General features: G+C 39.8%; 2 protein-coding genes across 5 annotated transcripts; both read left to right on the top strand.

Annotated features, from left to right (window-relative positions):
* Window positions 1-22: 22 nt before the first annotated feature.
* gdpd1 (glycerophosphodiester phosphodiesterase domain containing 1) lies at window positions 23-9497 on the top strand. Of its 4 annotated transcripts, none has more exons than XM_026292769.2 (12): window positions 23-160; window positions 678-827; window positions 1312-1354; window positions 2030-2165; window positions 3501-3546; window positions 3831-3952; window positions 4481-4570; window positions 4950-5083; window positions 6887-6946; window positions 7129-7180; window positions 7709-7883; window positions 8826-9497. In XM_026292769.2, the coding sequence occupies exons 2-11, from the start codon at window positions 692-694 to the stop codon at window positions 7841-7843; spliced, it is 954 nt and encodes a 317-aa protein (XP_026148554.1). In that variant the 5' UTR covers window positions 23-160; window positions 678-691; the 3' UTR covers window positions 7844-7883; window positions 8826-9497. The 4 variants fall into 4 exon arrangements, with proteins under 4 accessions (XP_026148554.1, XP_026148545.1, XP_026148535.1 ...); XM_026292760.2 differs by having other exon boundaries at window positions 8763-9497; XM_026292750.2 differs by having other exon boundaries at window positions 7709-9497.
* A 1175-nt stretch (window positions 9498-10672) lies between these two features.
* On the top strand, window positions 10673-20017 carry ypel2b (yippee-like 2b). Its single transcript, XM_026292789.1, has 5 exons — window positions 10673-10861; window positions 15987-16218; window positions 16899-16942; window positions 17404-17512; window positions 19890-20017. The coding sequence occupies exons 2-5, from the start codon at window positions 16102-16104 to the stop codon at window positions 19977-19979; spliced, it is 360 nt and encodes a 119-aa protein (XP_026148574.1). The 5' UTR covers window positions 10673-10861; window positions 15987-16101; the 3' UTR covers window positions 19980-20017.
* Window positions 20018-24033: the final 4016 nt, after the last annotated feature.

The raw sequence follows: 24033 nt of genomic DNA, 5'->3' as shown, positions 1-24033 counted from the left end.
CGGTAAAGAAAAACAGCTGTTCGCTCAGAGCTGGAGACAACATTTCATCAGTCACTTCCTGCAGAGACACTAGGACATTAACTCACTCATTAGTGCCGTTATATTATTGCGTTAGCTACGACTAAACACCAGAGAAAACCCCAACTATTTTATGAAAAAGGTAAGATTTCTTCTTGTGAGACCCTTGGCTCAGCTAACATTAGCTTAATTCAGCTAGTACGCTGACACCGTTATTGTTTGTTGCGCTAAATGTTGTCTAGTATAGTATCTGACTGTAGACTGGCTCTACAACAGTGAATGAAAATGTATGTCTGGGTAGACACATGATTTTTAAAAAGCTGTTCACATGCAACAGCTTGTTTTCTCTTTATAAACTGACTTCTTTTGATCAGGACTAATCAAATGATTAGTTGATTTAAAAGGGAAAACAATTTGAACTAATTATATAATTGTTTATATTTTTAATCATAAGCACTTTGACAATGTCAACTGTCAGGGATCTATGATTATTTTCCTTTACACTCACTTTTCTACATGTAATAATCCTAAATGGATTCAGGGTCATTGAGGGTCTGCCCTCACTGACCCTGAAAGCTTTACACTCACCTCTGTCTAGACAAGGTTTGGAGAAATCCTGCTTCATTGTATTTGTGCACTGGGTTGTGTTTGTTTTGCAGAAGACTGATAGAAGATGTGTGCAGCAGTGTATGTCCTGTCAACCGTAACGGGCTATGTGCTCACCTCTGCCCTGCTGTTGAAATGCCCAACTCTTTTGCACCGGAGGAAGCGAGAGACTTTCCTCGGCAGACACATTTCCCACCGTGGAGGTGAATCATTGGCAACTATTCAGATTTCAGTATTTTTCAAATGAGATTTATTTTTCTTTCTCTCAATATCCCCCTCATTTTAGCCCCAATTTCCCAGTGAAGTTCCAAGTTATTTCTCAACAGTTAGCTACATTTCCCATTTCTGGTAGGAATTAGACCATTTACTTCATGATTATATATTTTCATGGTTTTGGTTATATTGTAGTATATATATTACCCATCTCAAACAGGACCTTATTAGCTAACCAGAGACATTATTACAGTATATTACAGTATTATACAGTATTTGACATTTCCACATAAATAGTTGTGTAACCACATGATGAGGCAATGACCTTCTAAACCTGGTAGTATATTTATATTGGTAGGTTGATTGATTTACAGAACGCAAATAAATAAAATGTCATCATCGAACGGTGTTCACATTGGTGCAAATAGAAGGAAAACACTGCACTGTGTTCAGTGTCTACTTCTTGTGTTGTAGGGGCAGGTGAAAACCTGGAAAACACTATGGCAGCTTTCAAGCAGTGAGTTATAATTTTGGTCATTCCTTATGTGTTTTTGAAACTGGTGCTTGTACTTGTGACTGTGGTCAGTGTATGTCATCTGAGCTTGGTGGTCACACACTTGTTAACTTTCTGTTCACTTTTCTGTTATTGTTTACCCAGACTTAAACACATGGGCAGAAATGCATTAGATCATTATTCAACACAAAGGCTTTGATTATATACTGTTATTATTTTGGATTGATTTATTGGTCTTACCATACATTAATTATGTAAAAAATATTTTAAGTAGTGTTTATTATTCAAAATTAGGATGAAACTTGAATACACTTTAATTTAATCAGAAATTCAGGTTTACTTTAAAGTTAATTAACTGTCCACATATGTGTGGACCATGCAACAAAAGAGTATATACATAGTGTGGGTCTGGAGCCACTAATACTGCCCCCAAGTGGTGAGGAGAGCTCATTTATGTTACCCTAACTCAAAGTGGAGTTAAGTTAACTAACAATGTATGAAAGGGTCAGCAGAGTCGGAAGAGAATAGCTTTGTGATTCTTTGAAAGTGTATGTGCTCTGTTTTATGCTGTCACTGTTGGCTGCTTGACCACAGTGGTGAGGTTACTAATAAAGGTCAGTGGAGTCTCCTGGGTATAGTGATAAGACCACTATGTGTACTGTATTCTGGTTGATGCAGTGCTGTAGATCTCGGCACAGACATGCTGGAGCTGGACTGCCACCTGACGAAAGATGAGCAGGTAGTGGTTTCACATGATACCAACTTACACAGAGCCACTGGCATCGATGCCCAAATCTCCGACATGACCTACGCTGTGAGTTTCTCTTCTTCTCTTCCCATTTTTATAGCTAACAGAGAAATAACTATGTGCTTTTTCCAAATAGCTCTTTGAATTGTTTGACTGTTTTCCTCTTTCTACCACCTGCAAAAAAAAAAGAGTCAGTCAGTCAATCAGTAAACTGCAATTATCAAAAAAATAAAATAAAATGAACACAGACAGTTGTTTTTTTAATTAGTGTTAATATGTAAAAGACACGTCAATAGGTCCAGACATATTTGAGTTAAAACATGAAACAAAGTGTGGTAACGGGTTTGATGAATCATGTGCCATAATCCAGTCAGATCCCTAACAAGTCACCTGATCACATCCTATGATGAGCTTTTGCATGATTAAAAAAAGCATTTAAACAAAAACAACAAAAATTCAAATAATCAGCGGATTATTTGTTGTTTACTTAGGATCTTAACTCTGTTCTACACATCTTACAAAGTTCAGCTCCAGTATTTGTGTGTGTATGGAAACCAGTGATCACAACTTTAAGTTAAACAAAAATTATACTGATAAATGTTGCTAAATCTGTTTTTCCTTTCGGCTGCTCCCTTCAGGGGTCGCCACAGCGAATCATCTGCCTCCATTTAACCCTATCCTCTGTATCGTCCTCACCCACACCAACTATCCTCATGTCCTCCTTGACTACATCCAAGAACCTCCTCTTTGGTCTTCCTCTAGGCCTCCTTCCTGGCAGCTCTAATCTCAGCATCCTTTTACCAATGTATTCACTGTCCCTCCTCTGAACATGTCCAAACCATCTCAATCTGGCTTCTCTGGCTTTTTCTCCAAAACATCTAACATGAGCTGTCCCTCTGATGTCCTCATTCCTGATCCTATCCATCCTCGTCACTCCCAGAGAGAACCAGACAACATTGCTGGTCTCACCACTGTCTTGTCCACCTTTCCTTTCATTCTTGCTGACACTCTTTTGTCACACATCACACCTGACACTTTCCTCCACCCGTTCCAACCTGCTTGCACATGTCTCTTCACTTCTTTTCCACACTCCTTCCACCGTTGCTCTGGACTGTTGACCTCTCATTTACACACATGTACTCTGTTTTAATGTTGCTAAATAAGGTACCAAAATGATATTTGCAGACATTAACGTTGTTAGGTTCAAAGTTTTGTCATCTTTGGCTTTTTAGTTCTGAGAAAACACAGATGTCTTTACATTAATCTGGCTCTGACCTGTCCTTGTTGGGTTGTTTAATATGAATGCATTAATCACACCACCTCTGCACCTGAACTTACAGGCTCTCACTGTAGGCTGTAAATCTTGTCTGTTAATTTCTGACTGCTGTATGCTCTTTGCAGGAACTCCCTCCATACCTCTGCAAGCTGGGAGTAAGTTTTCAGAGGGGTGAGCACTGTTAATGAGTTGAATTACTATACCTACATATACTATATATGTATACTTAGGAACATTAGTTGCCAGTGTGAGAGTTTGAGGTGGTGTATCTAAGGTTTGATACAAAGCTGAGTTCACCTATGACTGAATTAATGTTGCAAAGCTATATCTAGTGCATGTGTATTTATCTGTAGATCATTTTCATTTGAATTCATAGTTTACTGTCTGTTGGCAGGAAAACCACAGTTGCACTGGTGAATGAACTGGTGCCAACACACTTGTTCTTGTTTACACAGAGTGTTTCTGCGAGGGAGGAGAGGACAAACGCATCCCACTCCTCGGGGACGTTTTTGATGCCTTTCCTAATACCCCTGTCAACATTGACATTAAGGTCAACGACGACACACTTATAAAGAAGGTATGTCTTCTTTCAACCCTCTAAACATTTTTGCCTATTATTATTGTAAGTAAACAAAGAGGCAATGAAACTAGGATCCATCTTCATCAGTTTGCCCCAACATCCTGAACAAATAAGAGGGGCTGATTCTCTGAAAATGCCATTGTTTCTTTTTAACTTTAAGCCTGGCAGTCTGGTACTGGGAACAGGCTGGATCTGTAATTAAAATGCCTTTTTGACAAGTCTGCAGTGAGACCACGTTTGGCTGCCCAAAGCTTACCAAATGAATAGGATGGACAGTATTATTATGCTTCATTTGTACTGCATCAACTTTAGTCGAATTAAAACAGCCTCAATAGCAGTGCCAGCTGAGTCACTGAGAGCGTTCTTTCACTCTCGAATTTACAATTTTGATTAGGTGGAAGTAAACATTTCTTAAAATGTCAGCAGCAGAAATTGATGGCAAAAAGGAATAGCAAAGTTTCCCATCTGTTTCACACCTTTGTACCATGTTTTTTGTGGAGCATCTGCAATAATGACTCGTTACAGGTCTCCGAGCTGGTCATTAAGTACGACAGAGAGCATCTGACTGTGTGGGGCAACGCTAGCAACCAGATTGTCAAGAAGTGTTACAGAGAGGTACTTTAAGATGTTTGGCCTTATTTTAAGGACATATGGAAATAGATCTTAATTATTTTTTGATATTAGTCACTTGAGACTTTGTTTTAGCCATATGAGTATTATGTTTACATTTGTTCCAATCATTTCTGGAAGTGAATCTCCTCCTGTATCAAACAACCTGTAACAGAACAACCTGCCAGCAGTAAAAATATTGTTGTCGTGTAATGGCCTGAGAAAATTTCACATATTCATATATTATATGCAGGAGTCAGTAGTACAGTTGGTTTCTAAAACTTTTGGCATAGAAACAAGCAAATCATCTCAAGACTTCCTTTGAAAGTACAGTGTATCATTATTATCAGTGAAAAACAAGGGAACTGGTTGTGTGTTTGCGCAGAACCCTAGGATTCCAGTGTTGTTCAGCCTTACCAGAGTCTTGCAGCTTTTAGGCCTCTTCTACACAGGCCTACTGCCCTTCATTCCCCTCAAGGAGCAATTCTTCGAGATCCCCATGCCCTCCATTATCACCAAGTAAGTCTGCACATAAAAAATCAAATGACAATGAGATTCACTTAAGAGCGCTTCTGGAAAAAAGCAGCAAAGTCATAATTATAAGTCAAATAACAAAGAGAAGCAAAATGACCACACAAAGACTACAAACACAAGAAACAGCCAAAAAAACAAACAAACAAACATGGATGTCAAAAAGATATAAACCACTACAAAGAGACACAAAATGACCAAAGTGAGACGTTTCTTTGAACCAATGTCTCTTGCATAGGATGGTGGCAAGCATTCAACATGTCTGCCCAGCAGTGATCGTCTCAGACTGTCCTTTGGTTGCTGTACAACACGACACAGATACAGGTCCTCTACAGGTCTAGTTAGTCAGTAAGATACATCAATAACATTACGCTTCACCTGAGCTGATCAGTGTCAGTCTACAAGTACACAGCATTTGATAGGAGGCCAGAGGTTGACAGCTGTTTTACGGGGATAAAGACATTTTTCTCCTTTTTTACTTTGGGTTAAGTTCCATATTTGAGCATGGATTTATTCCAGAACAGTCTCTAAATGACCACGTGTCACACGTTTAAGTGGGTCACAGGATTAAACTATAATTCTGCCCCAAACTCTAAAATACGAACAGGAACAAACCTACTGCGTCTCAGGAAAACAATGCACTAAAAATTGCCTCTCTCTGCAAAATCTTACCTAAAAAGGTTAAATTGGCAACAATTTTCAGCTGCTTCTAATTAATCAGCTGGAGAAATTGTTCTCTAAATGCTGAAGTTTGATCTCTGTTTATAGCCAGAGTCAACAATGTCTGGAATTCAGCTTAATGTTTCATTGTGGACCTTGGAAGTAAAAAATCTCAGCAGACGGTGTATTTGCTGGGGAAACTTCTAGCCCACAGAATCACTAGTGTTTTCATGGGTAGGTGGACCTTGTGCTAAGAGTTTTTTACTAAAATGTGGGGAATAGCAAATTTCCTCCTAATGTCAGGACTGTCAGAAGTGTTTTTTAAGATACATATACTGGGTTTGTTTTCCTTAATGAAATACACTATAATTTGTTTGGTTCAGGTTTCAAACATTTCAAGATATACCTGTCATCCTCAGCTCAGGTGTACTCACCACACTTCACCGTTTGCTCGTTTGCTGTGTGTCCTTTCCGTGGCTGTTATCTGGGCCACAGTGTTGTCTGAAAGATGATCTCACTCACTGATTAAGTCATTAAAGTAAAATATTCACAACTCCTTCCTGGAGGGTGTGTCTTAGTGGATCATAAGGATCAAGGGCACAGAGCAGATTATATGTACTGAACATTCATTAAGGATTAAGCGATTTCCCTCATTACACTTCTTTTAAGGCTTTTACACTATTTAAGTTGTACTAAATAGTTGCATAGTACAAAGCCCCCCTTCAAACAGTCTCACACTGTTACTGTTATATTACCAATTTGTTGTGTTCAGTTGTATTTATAGTGTTATTGTTAAGTGTTGATGTAAAAACAAAAAAATTACACTTTCTTCTAGTTGTACTTATTGATTTTCTGTTTCCTAGAGTGAATTTGACCAATGTCCTGAACATGTGTTGCACTGGTCCATCTAGTTGTCGAGGACTGTGTTTAACTCAAGCAAATCTAACTCTGTATGATCATTTTGTACCTCAGACAGCCAGTACTGTCAAAAAGTGAAGAGCACAGATTGACTATTTGAAAAACAATGTCTTACTACTTTTTGCTTTTGAGAATGTTTTTCATTTTAGCAATTTTTAATATAATGTTTTATTGTGGCAACCACATCAATAGCACTTAAATGTGAATTTGCAGACTAAAGGATCCTAGAAAATTAACGAGGACTCAGAGACTCATTGCCTGGCTGGCAGACACGTAAGTCACATGTCTATCTATCTATCTATCTATCTATCTATCTATCTATCAATGTATTGCCATGTATTGCCATGTGGCCCTGATTAAAGGAAAACCTCTTCAGTTGTACAGCTAAACTTCTCTGTGCCTTTGCTATACTTAGAGCACCTCCCTGCTGACAAGTACTTGTTATTCCCCTGCAGGTTGCTTATGAGGAAAGCTCTATTTGACCATCTAACTGCCAGGGGAATTCAGGTAAACCTCTTCTTATGTACCCTCCGCACAAGTCCTCACAAATCTGAATTAACTACTGCAGATAGATGATTGAATCTATCTGCAATGATTGCAAATAAGGACCAGTGGCCAATTACCTACAAAGTTAATTTATTACATTGCTCCAAACTAGTTTGTTTACATTATTGGGGCTATTTTAAACAAGTGTATCCAGTGTTGACGTGTACATAGTTAATAGCCACTAGTTACATGTACAGAATAAGTTACTTTGTTCTTTGTCTGTATCATTTTTACTTTCAAGAATGACAGTTTTCCGTAGTATACAATATCAATACTCAGCCTGTCTGAATATTGGGAGCCATTTGTTGTAGTTGCAGTGTTATTCTGTAGTTAAGAGCACCTACTGGGAAATGTCCAAGTTCAGAAATAGACTGCAGTGGCCGTGAACACTGCTGTTCAGAGTACAGAAGCATTCTTGAGCCCAATGTGACTCTCACTACTGTGTAATGTGTGTGTTTTAAACTGTACAAGTATGGCTTCTGGTTTCAGGTGTACATCTGGGTGTTGAATGATGAGGAGGACTTCCAGAGGGCATTTGCTTTGGGAGCTACTGGAGTTATGACAGATTTTCCCACCAGGCTTAAAGACTTCATGGACAGAAATGGCATTTCTAAGCTCCAGTGACCTGCCAAAATCTACCTCACCCACCACCCCTCACCCCAAGGTACACTGCGTTCATTCCAGCAGAGCTACTCAAACACTCTACACACAGTGGGGATCTTCTTCTGTGACACTTCCCTACATTCATGTATACACAAACTCCTGTACTTCACATCAATCACCTAAAATCATCATCAGGACACATACTGTACCTTCTGTATATTATCTTTGGGTTGTGTTCTAGGATCCCTCAATGCACATGCACATGCACACACACAAGTTAAGTTACGTTATTACCCTTATTAGTCCCACAAATGGGGAAACTCCATTAACATCCAAAGTGCACACACACAGCAGTGAACACACATACCATGAACACACACCCGGAGCAGTGGGCAGCCAGTGCTGTGGCATTACACGATATTGTACAGGATATTTACAGAATATCTATAAAATGGGACAAAATAGGCACTGAAATATAATGTTTGTAAGTCTTACATATTTTTAATTTCATAATGGATGGATGGATTTTGACTTGAAAACATTTTTAAGTTTTACTGAATTAAAGACTTTATTTTAGCTTTTTACGGTTTGTAGTATTACTGCATCATGGTTTGGGTATTGTGCTTGCAGCTTGATAATGAAATGTAACATTAATTTCCACTGCTGTTTTGAAGGCTGACTTTATTTTTTTTTCTGTCACTTGGCACATTTAATGCTATACTAATCAAAGCAGTTGGGGGATATTTTTATATATACCAGATGCAGCCAGATTAGCCCAACTGAGGTAGGAAGTGCTACTGTTTCATATTTATTCAGAAAATTCAACTAAGCTGTGGATTGCTTTGGTAAATATATATATATATTTGGGTTGTACAATGGGTTGTATGTAACAGCTGTCATATGTTTATATGTAATTGATTAGTCTAGATTTTTCTGTCAGACTGACATCCATCCATCCATCCCTCCATCCATCCGTTATCTATACCTGTTTATTCCTATTTAGGGTAACAGGGATCTGCTGGAGCGTATCAGACTGACAATTTGTTGAATTAATCTACGGAAATGCACACAAAATAAGGAACTTCATCTTATTTATTTTAGTAAGTAGTGGTATGATCATAAACAGGACTTTATATTTAAAAAGTCTGAACATTTTAAAGGTTTGTGCTTTAAAATATATTTGCCAGATATTAGGGGTTCTGATACATGTTGATCACTTCATCGCAGTCATTTGAAATCAGAATATAATAAAGACAGAGGTTGTCTAAAAGTTCCTCACATTTTTTAATCAAAGTTTGAAGTGTGAAGATTATGAGGATGATCATACCATTAATTTGTCAACATATAGTCAGGGTCAGTAATGAATGTTAGAATGGCTGAATGTAATGTATGTCGTTTGGTATTTCACAATCAAAACCTTGTTGCTGTTTAAATCTTAAGTTTATTGTTGATCATTTTTATATTAGTAAAATCCTTACATTGTTGATCTGATGTCTGATGTTTTATTGTTTTGACAAAACCTGTGCATCCATAAGCATTATTCTTAAGAAATGTTTGGTGTCTACTAGTCATATTGCAGATCTTCTATTAGGGAATATTCTCTAGAATATTTTTGATTACATGAATCATGCTGTACTGTACTTGCATGCATAAATAAACATTTGTTGCACTGTTCTGTTTGAATATGTATGGTTTGACAAATGTGTAGACTTGGCTTTTTGGGAACTACACATTCTTTTCCTATAAGCAATTAAAACATCATTACAAATTGGTGTTTACGTACAGCTTTATAACAATGTTTAGACCAACTTGAATAAAAATATGTGATAATGTGAATAATTATTTGGTAACCACCTGCAGACTGACACCTGGTGGCGCTGTAGACTCGGTGGGGGTTAAATTAAAAATAAATTGAAAAGTTTCCCCTGTAGTGGAAAACTTAATGATGCTGAAGATATTCTGTTACATGAAAATAACCACTTTCTATAGATTTTTACAAGAACCCTTGAGATTTTTGTGCTCTAATGTTATTTTCTCAAACTATACCCACAGGTAGCTAACGCTAAGCTAGGCTACCTCCTAGCGAGTAGTGAAAAATAAGCCTCCAATGAGCTCATTGGTTACTCGCCTTTACCCTTGACCAATGAACGCGGTGTTGCTATGCTCTATCGGTTCGCTGATTGGCTGAAACAGCTGTCATTCATTCATTAGTTCAATGGCCTGTGTGAGTTTGGCCAAAGATCATCAACTCTGCTGACAAGATAGTTCACGTCCACCGGAGTGTTGGATGAGTTCTGCCGTAGGCTACACTTTGTGCTCCCTCTGCTTCATGAACATGAGCTTTTCTTTCAATACGTGCGCTAAAGTTAGAAAATGAAGTGCTCCAATCACGGTTGTTTTAGTGATGGAGCTGTGTTGTGCCGGTTAGCAACCATAGGCAAACTTTTTCTTTAATTAAGTGCAGTTGTGATACGAAAGCTCTCGTTTTGTGTGTGACAACTTGTAATAACGCGTTTGTCAAAGGCGAACATGACAGATGACGATGACGACTATAAATTAATAAAATATACAATTTATTGATTAAGTACAGTAAATGAATGCAACAAATGATCGTATCAAGCTATACTGAGTATGCGCGACATGACGGCTGCTAATATATCGACGTTGTACATCCTAGTAAGTCACAGATGTTCAAAATCACACAATAAATTGTTTAAATGAAACATTAAACTAAAAATTTAGTAAAAACTGATTCTGCCCCGTGGAGCTTTTGCGAACACGGAAGTAGGTAAGAGTGAAGCCTCCCGCTCCGGCTATCTGCCTCATCACTCTCTCTGCCTGGCTCTTCTAAACTCTGCTGGGCATCGTTGCGCGTCAAAACATTGCGTCTCTGCAGGACTTGCCAGTGCTGAAGAGAAGAGGAAAATTTCCTGGGAAGGAATGCTAAAGAGTGTTTAAGATTGGCACTGCAACGAGGAAAACGAGGAGGTGCGACGTTTTCTAGGCTACGTGGAGACCCGTTTTTTCTTCCTTTCAAAGGTAAAATAATTTTCTCTGCGTTATTTTTCCACTGTGCCGCATTTGTTGTTACGCGTTGTTTTCATACCGCTCTACGAACCTTATTCCAGCACCGACTTGCTACCTTTCCACTACTTTATATTCGAGGTAACTTTTAACACGGACTGATATTGTACTAATACAACAAAAATATATGTTTATGGTTTAGTGTCCTGACATCATCGTGCATTAGGTTTGTTTTTATAACAGGTTTTCGTTATTGGACTGATGTTTATTCTGCGGATGCTACTCTGCAGCAGAGCTACACTATGTAATGTAATATTATTAGGACACATGCTGCTTACGGTGGCAATCCTGCAAGTATGCGCCATCATCATGTGTGCGCGCCTGTCCGGGATGGTGCACGTCATCGGAGATCAATGCGGGTTATCGTGTAATGCAATCATGTGACCACAGAGTCTCAACTGATTCTCGCCGATCTATAACAGTCAGTGCAGATGTTAAAGCTTTTCAGTGCCGGGGGTGTGTGCCTGCGTGTGTGCGTTGTTTGTGTGTGTTTTGCTGATCTGAGGCATCCCCGCCATCTGTCCTACGTGTGGCGGCTGAAGTTCTGCCCCAGATCAAGTGCGCCACTGCCTGTAACCTGAATAATGCCTCTAATCACACACACGCTGTAAAACTTAAACCTAAGTGTTTTGTGAGATTATTAATGTGTTACACACACAGGTGAGCACCCTATGCAAGTCAAGGACAAGTAGAGCTGCAGGTGAAAAGGCTGCATAAACCCCCCAAAAAAACCTACTGGGTAAAGTCCATGTGAGTACATAAAGGCATTTCAAGATCCTGATCAAGTCACAACCTTTCCATGTTCACCTGCTTTGATTGCAGTGTGTGCATGCAGATAGGTTTTGATCATGTGAGGGGCTGATACCCAGGCAACAGAACTGGGGGTCAAAGAGCTGCAGGCCTTGAAAAGTGATCTTCACAGGCACAGCTTGAATAAATTAGCAAAAGTTGTGTACTCTGTACAGTTCTCAGTAGCTATGCTGAGTGATTATTTATCATCTGATAGCCACAAACAGAAATGCCTTAGACGTAATTCACGTATATGAATGCAGAATGTGTGAGTTATAACAAACGAGCTAATGATAATTTATATAGTGTTTATTTTAGGTCTTTTTGTAAGGAAATATATTAACATATGAGTCCCAGAGGTATTTAAAAACAGGCATCAAACACTACAAAACAGCCTTCCTTTCCCTACAGGACCAACACAAGAAAATCTGAAGCAAGTACATCTAAAACATAGCAACGGTAACCAGACACACACGGGATGCAAGAGCATGGCTTCATCAGTGAGATTTGATACGAGGGGCTGAGGCAGAGAGGAGATTTTTGCTCCTCTAGTCAGTGATGTCATGCTGCTGTATGCTGCTGGCTGTCGTGTACCACTGAATTGAGAACAGGACGAAAGTACATGAAGTACAGAAACTGTGTCAATGCAGCTCATGGGCAGTGGACACACATCTGGTCCAGTGTTGGACACACACCACATCTTCTCTATTTCTTTGTTCATTTAACTAACTCCCTTTCCCTGTTGGATGCCCATCCATCTTAACGCATATCTCTTCCTACCCTCTGTCTTTCGCCTGCTGTTGATCATTGTCAGAAACAGCATCAGCAGTAGCATCAATGCGTTACATAACAAAGGTTTTTTGTTGGGACACAAGGGCCCTTTTGGCTCGCGAGACTCGTGGCAAATAGCCTTTTGTGATGACCAGAATGGACAGCTCAGTGACCTCAAACAACCCGCGGCAGAACTGATAAATAGACCGAGCGAAAGCAGGAAAAATAAATATACAAACATGTCGAGAGGCATAGGGTCCAATGCACAGAAGGCATGAGCAGGCAGAGTGAAAGAACTGATAAAAGATGGGCAAACAACAAAGACACACGCAGAGGTCATGCAGTCTTTGTTTTGACACTTTGTTTTGATCAGATGCTCTGATATCTGGATATGTGATCAGTTTTTATACAATTTCTTATTCTGTCAGAGTTTTTTTTAGTGCAGAATTGCTCTAATTGACTCTTTGCATCAGCGTTTTACAGCGTGACAGCATCCCAGCATCCCACCAACAATTTTGCCTCGCAGAATGACTTTCAAGCATGTCCACCCACCAAGATGAGTGTTACCCTGTTCTTGGAAACTGATGGAAATTGTTAGAAAATGTCAAACAGCGTCACAGTCCTGCCCTAAACAGGCCCAGGATGTTGTCATTGGTTTAAAATTGTATAAAGCCTGCATCTGCTTCCTCTTCAATATTTTTGGCATATATATTTAAAACTCTATCTTTGCAGTTACATCAATTTATTTTTTTATAATGCTAAAGTTACTTTTTTTTGTGGATTCTTTTCTCAGTCAAGTGAATTTTAACAAACCCCAATTATCAAAACATTTGCCAAACAATTATCTGACAATTAGCTGATCTGTTAATCATGTAATTAATTTCAGCATCTCCTTAGCCATGTTAAACAACAGCAACAATATCACACATGGTGACTATATTACAATTTATGAATCTCTTTACTAAGACATATCAGTTTCCTCCCAAAGCCACCACCATGCACTGACACACTGTTATAGCTATAATGAAGTGAGTCTTCAGAGAACTCCACATGGGCAAGACGTGTAACGTGCAATGCTATAATTCATGACCGCTGTTAAGGGCACATTAATGAATCATGAGATGCTCTCCGTTAACATGCTGACAGTCAAATATAACAACATAGCTTGAGTAAACGCCTCGTGTGCCTTCATGTGTGATGGACAGGATCTTGACAGGCTTGCACTCTAGACATTTAACTGGTTGTTTGAGCTTTAGCTCAGAAAAAGAATCTAAAAATGAATTTTAATTAAAGTTGAAATTTCTGATGAAGTTTCAACTTTGCAACAAAAAGAGCATAAAATGGCCTTCACAGTTTCATAAAGCAAAGTGATGTCATCAAATGTTTTTGCTTTGTCCAACCAACAGTACCAAACCCAAAGATATTCACTTTACAAAAACAGAGCATAGAAAAAAAGCAGCTAACTGTAACAACTGAGAAACTAGAACTGAAAATTGATGGTATTTTTGCTAAAAGAATGACTTAAACATTTAAGAATATGATGAAAACAGTTTGCCTGTTCATTTAATGTCTTCTTTCTTTTCCTTGTTCATTTAATGTAATTCTACTAATCTAAGGGAGGGAAAATGTTTTGAATAGATAATATTAGTGGCCATCACAATATTTTTGAACAAATCTCTGAGGATTGATGCTACATAAACATCTTACTTGTCCTCACTACTGAAATTACAGAGAATAAAATATGCTTTGGGTTAACCGTCAGTCTTTCTGTGTGTGTGTGTGTGTGTGTGGGTCAGGGGTCAACTCTGACAACTGCACTGAGTGTGCCTTTGTGCCCCAATCCTACACCGCTGGCATTGAGTCAGAGGAGAGAAAACAAGGGCACGTCTCACTGCCTTATTTATTTATATCCCCCAGTCCTTTCCATCAGCACTGGGGCCTTTATCAGCCACCGTCTGACACTAAAAACAATCATATAGGAGAGTAAAGTAAAGTAAAGAGGCCTCTCTGTCGTTTGTCCTGAGCTCATAGAGGCCTCCTGTTCCCATTCAGTGTTTTATTAGTTTTTCCAGATGGTTTAGTGAAGACAGACAAAAAAGAGAAGAGGCAGGATAGGACAATATAGTGTGAAGGTGATGAAACAACTCATAAAGACCAAATTACTAAAGCAATTGTTCGATACCATAGAGAGACATTGTCTAGAAAACAACCAAAATACTCTAATTTAGTTAGAAAGGTTGTGTTTTCTGTATTATTCAAATTAGAAAGATAATAGTTCAAATAGGCAGGTAGACAATGCAAGTCATCTATAGTGTGTTTTAGTGATGCTCATCAACAACTTTATAGATAAAGTACTACCAGGGAATAAAACAAAGATTAAACAAGATTAAATTCTGGTCAATATGATGTACTTGTAGCAGTGCAGCTACAGTGCTGAATTGCATTAAGCAATAACATCAGAAAAATTAGATCTGCACCATGAGGTAGAGAGAACAGTCTAACCATTTTTTTTCCAGTACAGTTAGTCAAAACATACTCCTGTCCTCCTGGCCTCGAGCCTTTGGGACGGATTCCCAGGCCAGATTGCTAATCTTCTCAGTCACCAGGCCACCCCAGCAGAAGTATTTTAAGGGCTCAGTCTATTTAGATGTCATGGAGTGAGCATAGCACGATCCTCACAGTTGTGCTACCCTAAGCAGCTTATCTTTGCAGCCTCATAGCCTTAAACACAGAATGTGAGCTAGCGTTGCTGCTTGTGTATGCTGCTTTCAGCTGTTGTCAGTGCTGAATGGTTTGACAGCCGGTTGATGGAGACAGCTGGACAATAAACTGTACTCACTAGTAATGACTGTTTATTTTCTGCCAATACTTCGTTATTTTATAGGTTCATTGTTTGGTCGATATAAAGACATAAAATGTCATTTGCTTTTCCCAGTCCAGTGTGACATGTTCAAATATCTGACCAATGGTCCAAAACCCAAAGACATGTAGTCTCAATTCTATAAAACAGAAAAGCAGCGAATCACATTTGAGAAGCTGAAAACTGAGAATTTCAGTACTTCAGCATAAACGTTTAAAAGTCAGGATCACCAAGTCAGTACGATTCATTGTCTGGGAACCATCATCTGAATTTCACTTTGGGATTATCCCATCTCATCTCAAATCATGATAAGTCAACTCATCCTATAGTTTTTGACATACTTTGGTTTGGACCAAAGTGTTGCACCAGCCATCTCCTACAGGAGACTTCCTTTGGTGTTTATACCTTGCAAATAAAATATGAAAATCAATGACTCAACCTGGGATACAGGCTCATTAATCATGCATGGTGTCTCATCACAAGTTTTTTTTTTTTCAAGTTTTCAAACGTTTAAAGGATGCAAGGAAGTTGGAGCTGATGCTCTAAACCCACAGAGCAAACTGTAATGTCCTGTGAGTCTGTTTGGACCATCAGTTTAAGGATGCAGCTGTTACATAACCATGTAACCATTGGCTGCTGTTGTATCCTCTCTGTACTCAGGTGTTCGCCTCCCGACCCACCGCCCACCACGGCCCTCACCTGTGTGTTGCGGTGCTTCCCCTGTGAGCCGACCTGGGCTGGCAGTCCCTTCTTGCACCGCCCGCCAACCCCGCCCATGGTCAGAATGACACGCTCCAAGACCTTCCAGGCGTACCTGCCGAGCTGCCACCGAACCTACAGCTGCATCCACTGCCGAGCTCACCTGGCCAATCATGATGAACTCATCTCCAAGGTAGCCTGTGGCTAAAGCAGCACTCATCTTACCAACAGCAGTTGCTTCCTAACATTCATGCAGCTAATTATAACAGATTGAACAAGATACTGGACACAAAGATGTACATTTTTTACCAGAGATAATGTTTTTCTTTAGAAATTGTTAGTGTAATTAGTGTTAGTTTATATTTAATATTAATAGCACAGTTCATGTTACGTGATTAACAGCTATTAAAAGGACAAGCTTTGAAGACAAGGAATTATAAAAACTACCAGCAGGTTGAACACCTGTATGTCTGTGTCTGTGGATGGATTATGTTATAAGCTGGTTAGTGGATTGGATTATGAATGCACTATCTTCACGTGCGACTATGAAAACACATTCACCTACAGAAAGAGGTTCTGCTGGTCGTAACAATAAATCTACTAATGTGTCTTGTATTCAAAGCCAATGTTGTTAGTGGTACAGCTTCTTTTACATAAGTCAACCGTGATGTTCTCACTTGCTGTTACTTGGAGACTACACACCAATTTAAACTAAAGATATCATTAAAAGCCTGTCTTAAATCAAACCAGTGTTATTTGATTGAGGTATTATGGTAATATAATCATACTTGTATAATTTAACAGTGTTATTGAGCTGCAGGAATCGGTAGGTTATTATGGCAACATCATCTTTGTTTCATCTCGCCTCTGCAGTCGTTCCAGGGCAGCCAGGGCAGAGCCTACCTGTTCAACTCGGTGTGAGTATCTGTCTGAAAAAGCCAAATATCTCTTGCTGCATTTCCATCCACCTGTTTAGGAGTGGCAAATTGCATTTGATCTTATGTGTTAGGAAAACATATTGGATAGACAGGAGACAAGTGTTTCAAATAGGTTTATAGTGGACCTTGCTCCAAATAGCAGTTGTGTTGTTTTTGAAGCCCCAGAGTAGGCAGAGCCAGCCTGTGCCTCAGAGTACTGTCATTATAAACTGAATTGAGTGTGAATATTACACTGCTTGAATCTATGCTCTGTGGCCTGGTGCCCCATCAGTATGCACTGTGTGAGTGGGTGTGATGCAATGACTCACTCTGAGCACATCATACAGTACATGCAATGAGCAACTTGAGCCACTTTCACACCACTATTTTATTTATTTTTTACTTTTCTCACTCTGTCTCTGCTTGAGGGTCCTTTCACATACTGATTTTCCCTCCCTCAGGGTGAATGTCGGGTGTGGCCCTGCAGAGGAGAGAGTTCTGCTCACAGGCCTGCATGCAGTAGCAGATATCTACTGTGAGAACTGCAAGACGACCCTGGGCTGGAAATATGTAAGTGTCCTTGGCTGACTTGATGCACAGCACACAAACTGCATCCATGTTAAAAGATGATAAACTGGAAGGTTGCTATTATGGTACACCCTAATTTTATTTGAACCCTAATTATATTTGGACTTCCTCTCAGGGTCAATGCATTGGTATAGCTGTGGGCTAAAATAATTATTAGACAGACTTCCCTGAACAGGTGGACACCAGAAAGAGAAGTCTTAATTTATTTTATGGGATTTTTAATAAAATCTACTGAAAGATTAAATCTATAGATTGGTAGAGAGTTCTGTGGTATTGTAGGTACCTTTAACTCTGCTTTGTGTGGCTAATTTTCATTACAACTGTCATTGCTGGGTGTTAATAAATGTCACTTTTGCTGTCAGGCTTTTAGTGTTAAAATCACATGGTGTAGCTATATATTTGGGCTGTGGATACAGTCAAAGTCTGTGTATATAGCAAGTGAAAATACATCTGCAGTATGTATTTAGAACAGAGTATTTTAGGTCCCATGTTGGGGAGAAGAAAAAAAACAGGATCCACATGTTAGCTGCTTTCATATATCAACAGAGCTGAGCTTGTGCAGCTGTCACTGGTGAACCCTGTCAGCATGGAGGTGAGAGTTTACACTACAGGCCACGTGACTGTATCATTAAAGGGTTAACTCAGACACAAGTAGGCACACAGTATCCTTGTTGTTTGACTTATGAGAAGGCTCCATTGACAGCACCCTTTACCTAACCTTTAGCCATAATGTTCACCGCCACGTGTCTAACCTTAAGCCAGATTGTTTGACCGCTCGGCCTAAAAATAATCATTTTCTTTTTGACACCTGGTAAACAGCTGGTAAGCCAGTTTCAAAAGTAGCTACTCTCTATTCCTGTCAGGACCCCACAAGGCATGCACAAGCTCATAGACACTAGGTCTTAATAGAGGGCTGCCATTAATACCAGTTGTAGCAGTGTTGATTTTCTGCATCAAGTTCTGTTGAGAGGCTTGACCTACTGCACTTCTACACTGAGAAATCTGATAACTTGCCTCTGCGGCTCTGAACTAAAATAACAAAGACAAAGCAAGGTACAGACACATCACAGTGAAAGTACATTAGTATCAGCCTACTCTGTGACACTGTTTTCAAGAGAGGCTCACAGTGATTGAATGGCTCTCACAAGGTTGTTAATGGACTTGTACAGTATGCAGAACTTGGTGTATTGACTACCAGCTCAGCCATTTAGTGCAATCCAACATGGAAAGAATCCTTTCGGAACAATTTTCAAAATGGGAGCTGTATTGAAATAATGCCACTAAAAGGTGTTAAAATATTTTATGCCATTAAAAAAACATGGACATCAACTTAGGGTTTCAAACTCTTTGTTTCAAAGTTTCATTACATTCAGGCATATTGCTTGCTGCTGTCATTGTTGGCTCTTGTAGGCATAAAAAGATGGGATATGGAAGGTGAAAGCGGAACAAACCGCAACAGCAAACAGCAAGCTGAGCGTGACGGCCATGATATAACATATGTGTCAGCAAGCTAATTTGTGCTAATTAGCACTAAAGACAACAAACCAAGAGTGATGGGAATCTAATAGGTGTTTTAGACATTTAGGCATGAATCAAAGTAATTAGCCATTAAAGTAACTTGTTTACTCATTTAGCCTCTGTGGTTGTTCCACGGCATCAACTTTTGCATCATGAAATTTCATCTTTTCGTTTTCATTACCAGCTACTTAATTCTCTTACAGGGTTGGCTCAGTAAACTGTTGCAGTCTTACCTTAACCCTAACAGTTGAGATTGTGTAGTCAACATATTTATATGGTGCAAAACTAATAAATAATAAGGTGATATTTTAACATTTTTTACTTAACAGACAAACACTAAGTCAAGTAAATAAGCTTCTGTGTAGCTAGACTTTGGCTCTGGCCTTTTTTATAAATCCCATTCATATTTTCCAGAGGAATTTTGGATTACACACCTTACAGCACAAATGCATTTAACACCCTGCAAAATGAAGAGAAAACTTTACTTCACTTTTGGCTGTTGCAAGGCTCAAACCTGTGACCTTTTGGTTTTGGCAGTTTCTTAGTCGTTAGAAACGCATTCCTGCCAGTTTAAGGTACGGTGGTCCAGCCTGGTCAGATTTGGGTTCTGCAGTTTAGTGACTGAGGATTATATAACCAGCTTTGATAGAGACAGGACAGGATTGAGTCAGAGATTTTCATATATAGCTAAAAGGCTGTCCTGTGCAGGCAGTTTTATGCTCCTTGTGTCCTTTCCTACACTATTTTACTCTCTGTCACAGATACAAACATGTTGTTATTCCCTGTCCATCTGTCACTTGAACTAAATGCCGTCTCTCCTGTCCTCTGCCACACCCTCCAGGAACATGCCTTTGAGAGCAGTCAGAAATATAAAGAGGGCAAGTTCATCATCGAGCTGGCCCACATGATCAAGGACAATGGTTGGGACTGAGGGACGAGCAGCAGGCACAGCAGTGAAGGGGAGGGGGGAACTGGGTGACTGGATGGACAGTCACATGGATGGGCGGGAGAGAGGGAGGGTGTGGTGGGTGAGTGTGTGACTTTGGTTTGGCTGATTTACCATTAACCCCTGTAACTCTCTGCCCATCCCTCTCTACCACACCTCTTCTTTGATATAAACACACACACAAACCTACACACATCAAGGTCCCAGACATCCCAGGTTGACAGGGAGAGAAGGCAGGCTTATATGCAGCTAGCAGGACTAGGTGACTGGCCAGCAACAGTAGATGTGTTATTTTCACAAGACTTCCTCTATACCTACAAGGAGACATCTTCATTTGTAAATTTTAACAGGCCATTCAGTGGAAATTTAGCCAGAAATAGGCCAGTTGGCCTGGCCTGGCGAGGGGAGGGCTTGGTTAAAGAACTAACGGACATTCACTCTGTCCCCCAGCGTGAATGGGATGACCTAAGATGATTATAGCAAATCTAGCTGATCGGGGCCATGCCAGCTGGGCCAGTGATGAGGCCTGGCGCTGAGGCTTGGCACGGAGGCCCAAGCACACGGGCGTTGGATGGTGGAGGGGGAAGGGTGCAGGGATTGCTGCACACCAGGCTACTCATTCAACACAGCAGGGAGGGGAAGATCCTGATCCAGTTATGCAGTGGCTTTGATGGCTTTTGGCTGGGATCCACTACACGTCTTGCCAGTGATGCAGCTCAGTACAGGCAGGGTGGGCTAACAGCGATACAGATACAGACAGCAACAAGCTCGTCCTAAAACCTCACAGGAATTTGCCCTCACAGCAGCAAAGCGTCTCCCCAGAGTTGTATTCATCCTTCGATACACTGAGTCATGTAAAGTGATCTGCTGATCCTTTCCATGATCGTGTGGTGCTTGTGAACGCATCTCTGCGTCCACCTTAGCTACTTGGCTCGACAGAATTACACAACATAAGTGTGTCTCAGATGAGCAACTTTGACTGAGATACCAAAGTTGTGCACTGTGAGCATCTTTCTGCTGTTGTAAGATGATGATGATGAGCAAAGTTGATGAGGCTCTGCAGGCTTGGGCCAGCAGCTAGTGAATAGTAATAAATGAACCCCACCCCAGATATCATGCAAATACCAGGCCTCTATGGTGTTTGATGTGAAGAAACAAATGGCTAATGCATGACTGGTTTCATGGGCCAAGGAAGAATGCAATTTTTTTTTTTTTTTTTATGTGAGCTATTACTTCTGCTAAAGTTAAGAGGTATATTCATAGCTACAGAGTTGTGTACTGTAGATGCAATATGTGTAAAATGTAACAGGCTAACTGTCACTCTTAGGCTCTTTTTCAGTCTGGGATGTCTGCTGTTTAACTGCTGTTACACTGGTCTGCACTCATAAAACATAAGAAACCTACTGGGCAACATTATGAAGCAATGTGATAGATCTATTTACTTATTCTTCTTTAATGCACCAGCACAGTTTATTCTTTAGCCCTGGTTTTAGATCTTTTTTTCTTGCCTTTTTTGTCCTCCACAATTAGCTTACTACATATTCTTCATGCATCATGATGGGCTTTTGAGCTATGACACCTAGGTAATATATGACATAACATTAACCTTGACTTTAATGCTAACTTTTTTATTTAGCTAAGGCCAGGATCCTTCCCAGTGTGTTGGATGTGTTATCTGATGGAAATTATTTTCAAATGAGAGAATCCATCATAGCTGCCTCTGTGCCATGGAAATGCAACAGAAAAATGCATGCATGATCTAAAACAAAGGTTTTCTGACCAGTTTTGTGCTCGGCCCTTATCATGTCTTTGTGAAAAGAACATGTGTGTATCAGAGTTGCAATGAAACCTTGTGCTGTAATACAACCACTAATCAGTTTCATCTCAGTCCATTTGAGCTGCAAGATCCTTCTGCAGTGGCACAGAGTATTACAGATTAAATGTGATCCTGGTTTAGACAAGTAAAATTAGTTGTTCTGTTTGTCACATAGTTTCCTGTTGGTGCAAACCTTGCTCTAGAAGTTGCCCTGTACAGTATATATCAATCCTTGTTCAATTTATTTACAACCAAACCTAAGCAGATAAGTCTCTTCATTAACTCAGAAGCTGACTGCTCAGTTGGAGGCTGTGACATTAAACCCAGCACAACCAAAGAAATCACCCATAAACAATAAATTGACCAAACAATCTCATTTTGCTTGGACAAACAAAAAGGGTGTTGTGTATAGCTGAAAGCCAAGGTTGTGGATAGCCTTTCTCTGATATACAGTATATAATGCATTATGATTTTGTAAACAAAAGATCTTAATATATGGATATATTCTATTTACTGTATTCATTATGAGGATTACCATCCATTTCAACCTCTGTGTTATAGATGTAAATAATGTTAATGTATTGTGTTTTATCTATGATCCATACGATGATGAATGAATATGATTTAGGTCATGTCATGCTTTCTCTCTGGTGCCCCACATTGGCTGTACGATACAACTTTTTTACTGAAAATGTTTCAACTTTGTCTTTTGTAAAGGAGGATGCTGATGTTGACTATATATCATTGGATCTTCATCTAATAAAATGCACCTTGATATCTCGCTGGAATATAGTGTTTCTTTTTGTGCAATCATAAATCTTGATAATAGGTGTCATGCACTTTAAAGGGACACTTGAACAATTTAGTGCTGCAATTTCACTGAGACATGATATGGTATGGCTACATTTGAAGCAGCAGAAGCCAAGACATCCTGACATTTATTCCCTAGTATGCGTCAAGCTCCAAAAACACAGGAACATAGTTTTCCTACTGTATCATGTACTAATAAATAGCATCTTTTGTTTGGCTATTGGAGCCTTGCAGATGCCCTTGTCTTTCATAACTTTAATGTTTCATGTTATAAGATGACGTGATCAGGGTTATTACCTTATTGTTTAAAGCAACACCTAAAAAAATTACTTTGGGGTTTGTTCTTAAAATGTGTAACATATGTAAGCTGTAAAACATTAATGTTACACCCATCATGTGTAAAATCGCCCCTTTAAGAAACTGAACTAGATCATCTGCACATATCGGCACAGATTAGCTGTGGACCGACCTGAGGTAATGCTTTGTTTTTGCAGATAAAAGGTGTGAGTACAGCTTCTCAGCACTAATAACATCCTAGCCTAATTAGAAACAACACTAATAACTGTAGAAGTGAGTCATTCACACTAATGACGAGGTGGATGTTTGCGTGAATTGACCTGACGCCACCACAGAACGTGGGCATGAAGCCTGCTGCGACAGAACGGTGATATCTGGTGGTGACATTTTATTGTCCCCATGGTAACAAGTGCATCATCTGTTACTATAGGGGGACAATGAAAAAAAAAATAATAATAACAGCAGCAGCACCTTGGTTTCTCTTCCACCAGTGTTCATCACCTCTACTTTTAATACAAAAAAATATCATGAGGATGTTGCTCATCATCGTTTCTGTAAGAATGGATTTGCAGATGTGTGTATGAAAGTTAGTGCGTATGCGGAGGAGTGGGTGGTATAAGAGTCACACCTGTTAGTCATACATTAATCAAGCTCCGTGTCATGCATGCTTTTCTCCTCTTTCTTTCCCTCCCTTCCTGTTCTCACTTCTCCTCCTTATTCCCAGCCCCCATCCGGTCTTGCTTTTTTCTACCTTCTTATCTTTCATTATCATCCTTCATCCCTCTTCTCCCTCTGTCCCCCATCCTCCTCAGTCTGTCCCTGTAGCTTGGTTTCCAATGATCCTCCTGGGCTGAGTCTCTCTCTCTCTCTCTATCCGACTTGGCTAACCCACTCCAAATCTCACTGCAGCAGATGGTGCTGTGTTTGCATTAGGCTGGGTCTCCTAGCAACCCCATATCTTTCTCTCTCCCTTTCCGAAACCAGTGGAGGAGTCTGTGTCATGCACTGTCTGGGTCTGCCATCGCCACCCCTCCTCTGTCTCTCGACTGACCTGACCGAGCACTGATGTCTGTGTTTACGTCCACGCCTCTGTCTCTCTCTGATGCAAAAGTAGGG

Source organism: Mastacembelus armatus, chromosome 13, assembly GCF_900324485.2.
Source record: "Mastacembelus armatus chromosome 13, fMasArm1.2, whole genome shotgun sequence".
Lineage (NCBI taxonomy): Eukaryota > Metazoa > Chordata > Actinopteri > Synbranchiformes > Mastacembelidae > Mastacembelus > Mastacembelus armatus.
This window is presented reverse-complemented; position numbering and strand designations above follow the sequence as displayed.

Coding starts and splice junctions, on each gene's coding strand:
- gdpd1 (XM_026292769.2), top strand. CDS start 692: ATGTGTGCAGCAGTGTATGTCCTGTCAACCGTAACGGGCTATGTGCTC. Junction 3,547..3,830: donor GGGAGTAAGTTTTCAGAGGG/GTGAGCACTGTT, acceptor TTGTTTACACAG/AGTGTTTCTGCGAGGGAGGA. Junction 7,181..7,708: donor TAACTGCCAGGGGAATTCAG/GTAAACCTCTTC, acceptor TTCTGGTTTCAG/GTGTACATCTGGGTGTTGAA.
- ypel2b (XM_026292789.1), top strand. CDS start 16,102: ATGGTCAGAATGACACGCTCCAAGACCTTCCAGGCGTACCTGCCGAGC. Junction 16,943..17,403: donor GCCTACCTGTTCAACTCGGT/GTGAGTATCTGT, acceptor TCCCTCCCTCAG/GGTGAATGTCGGGTGTGGCC. Junction 17,513..19,889: donor CGACCCTGGGCTGGAAATAT/GTAAGTGTCCTT, acceptor CACACCCTCCAG/GAACATGCCTTTGAGAGCAG.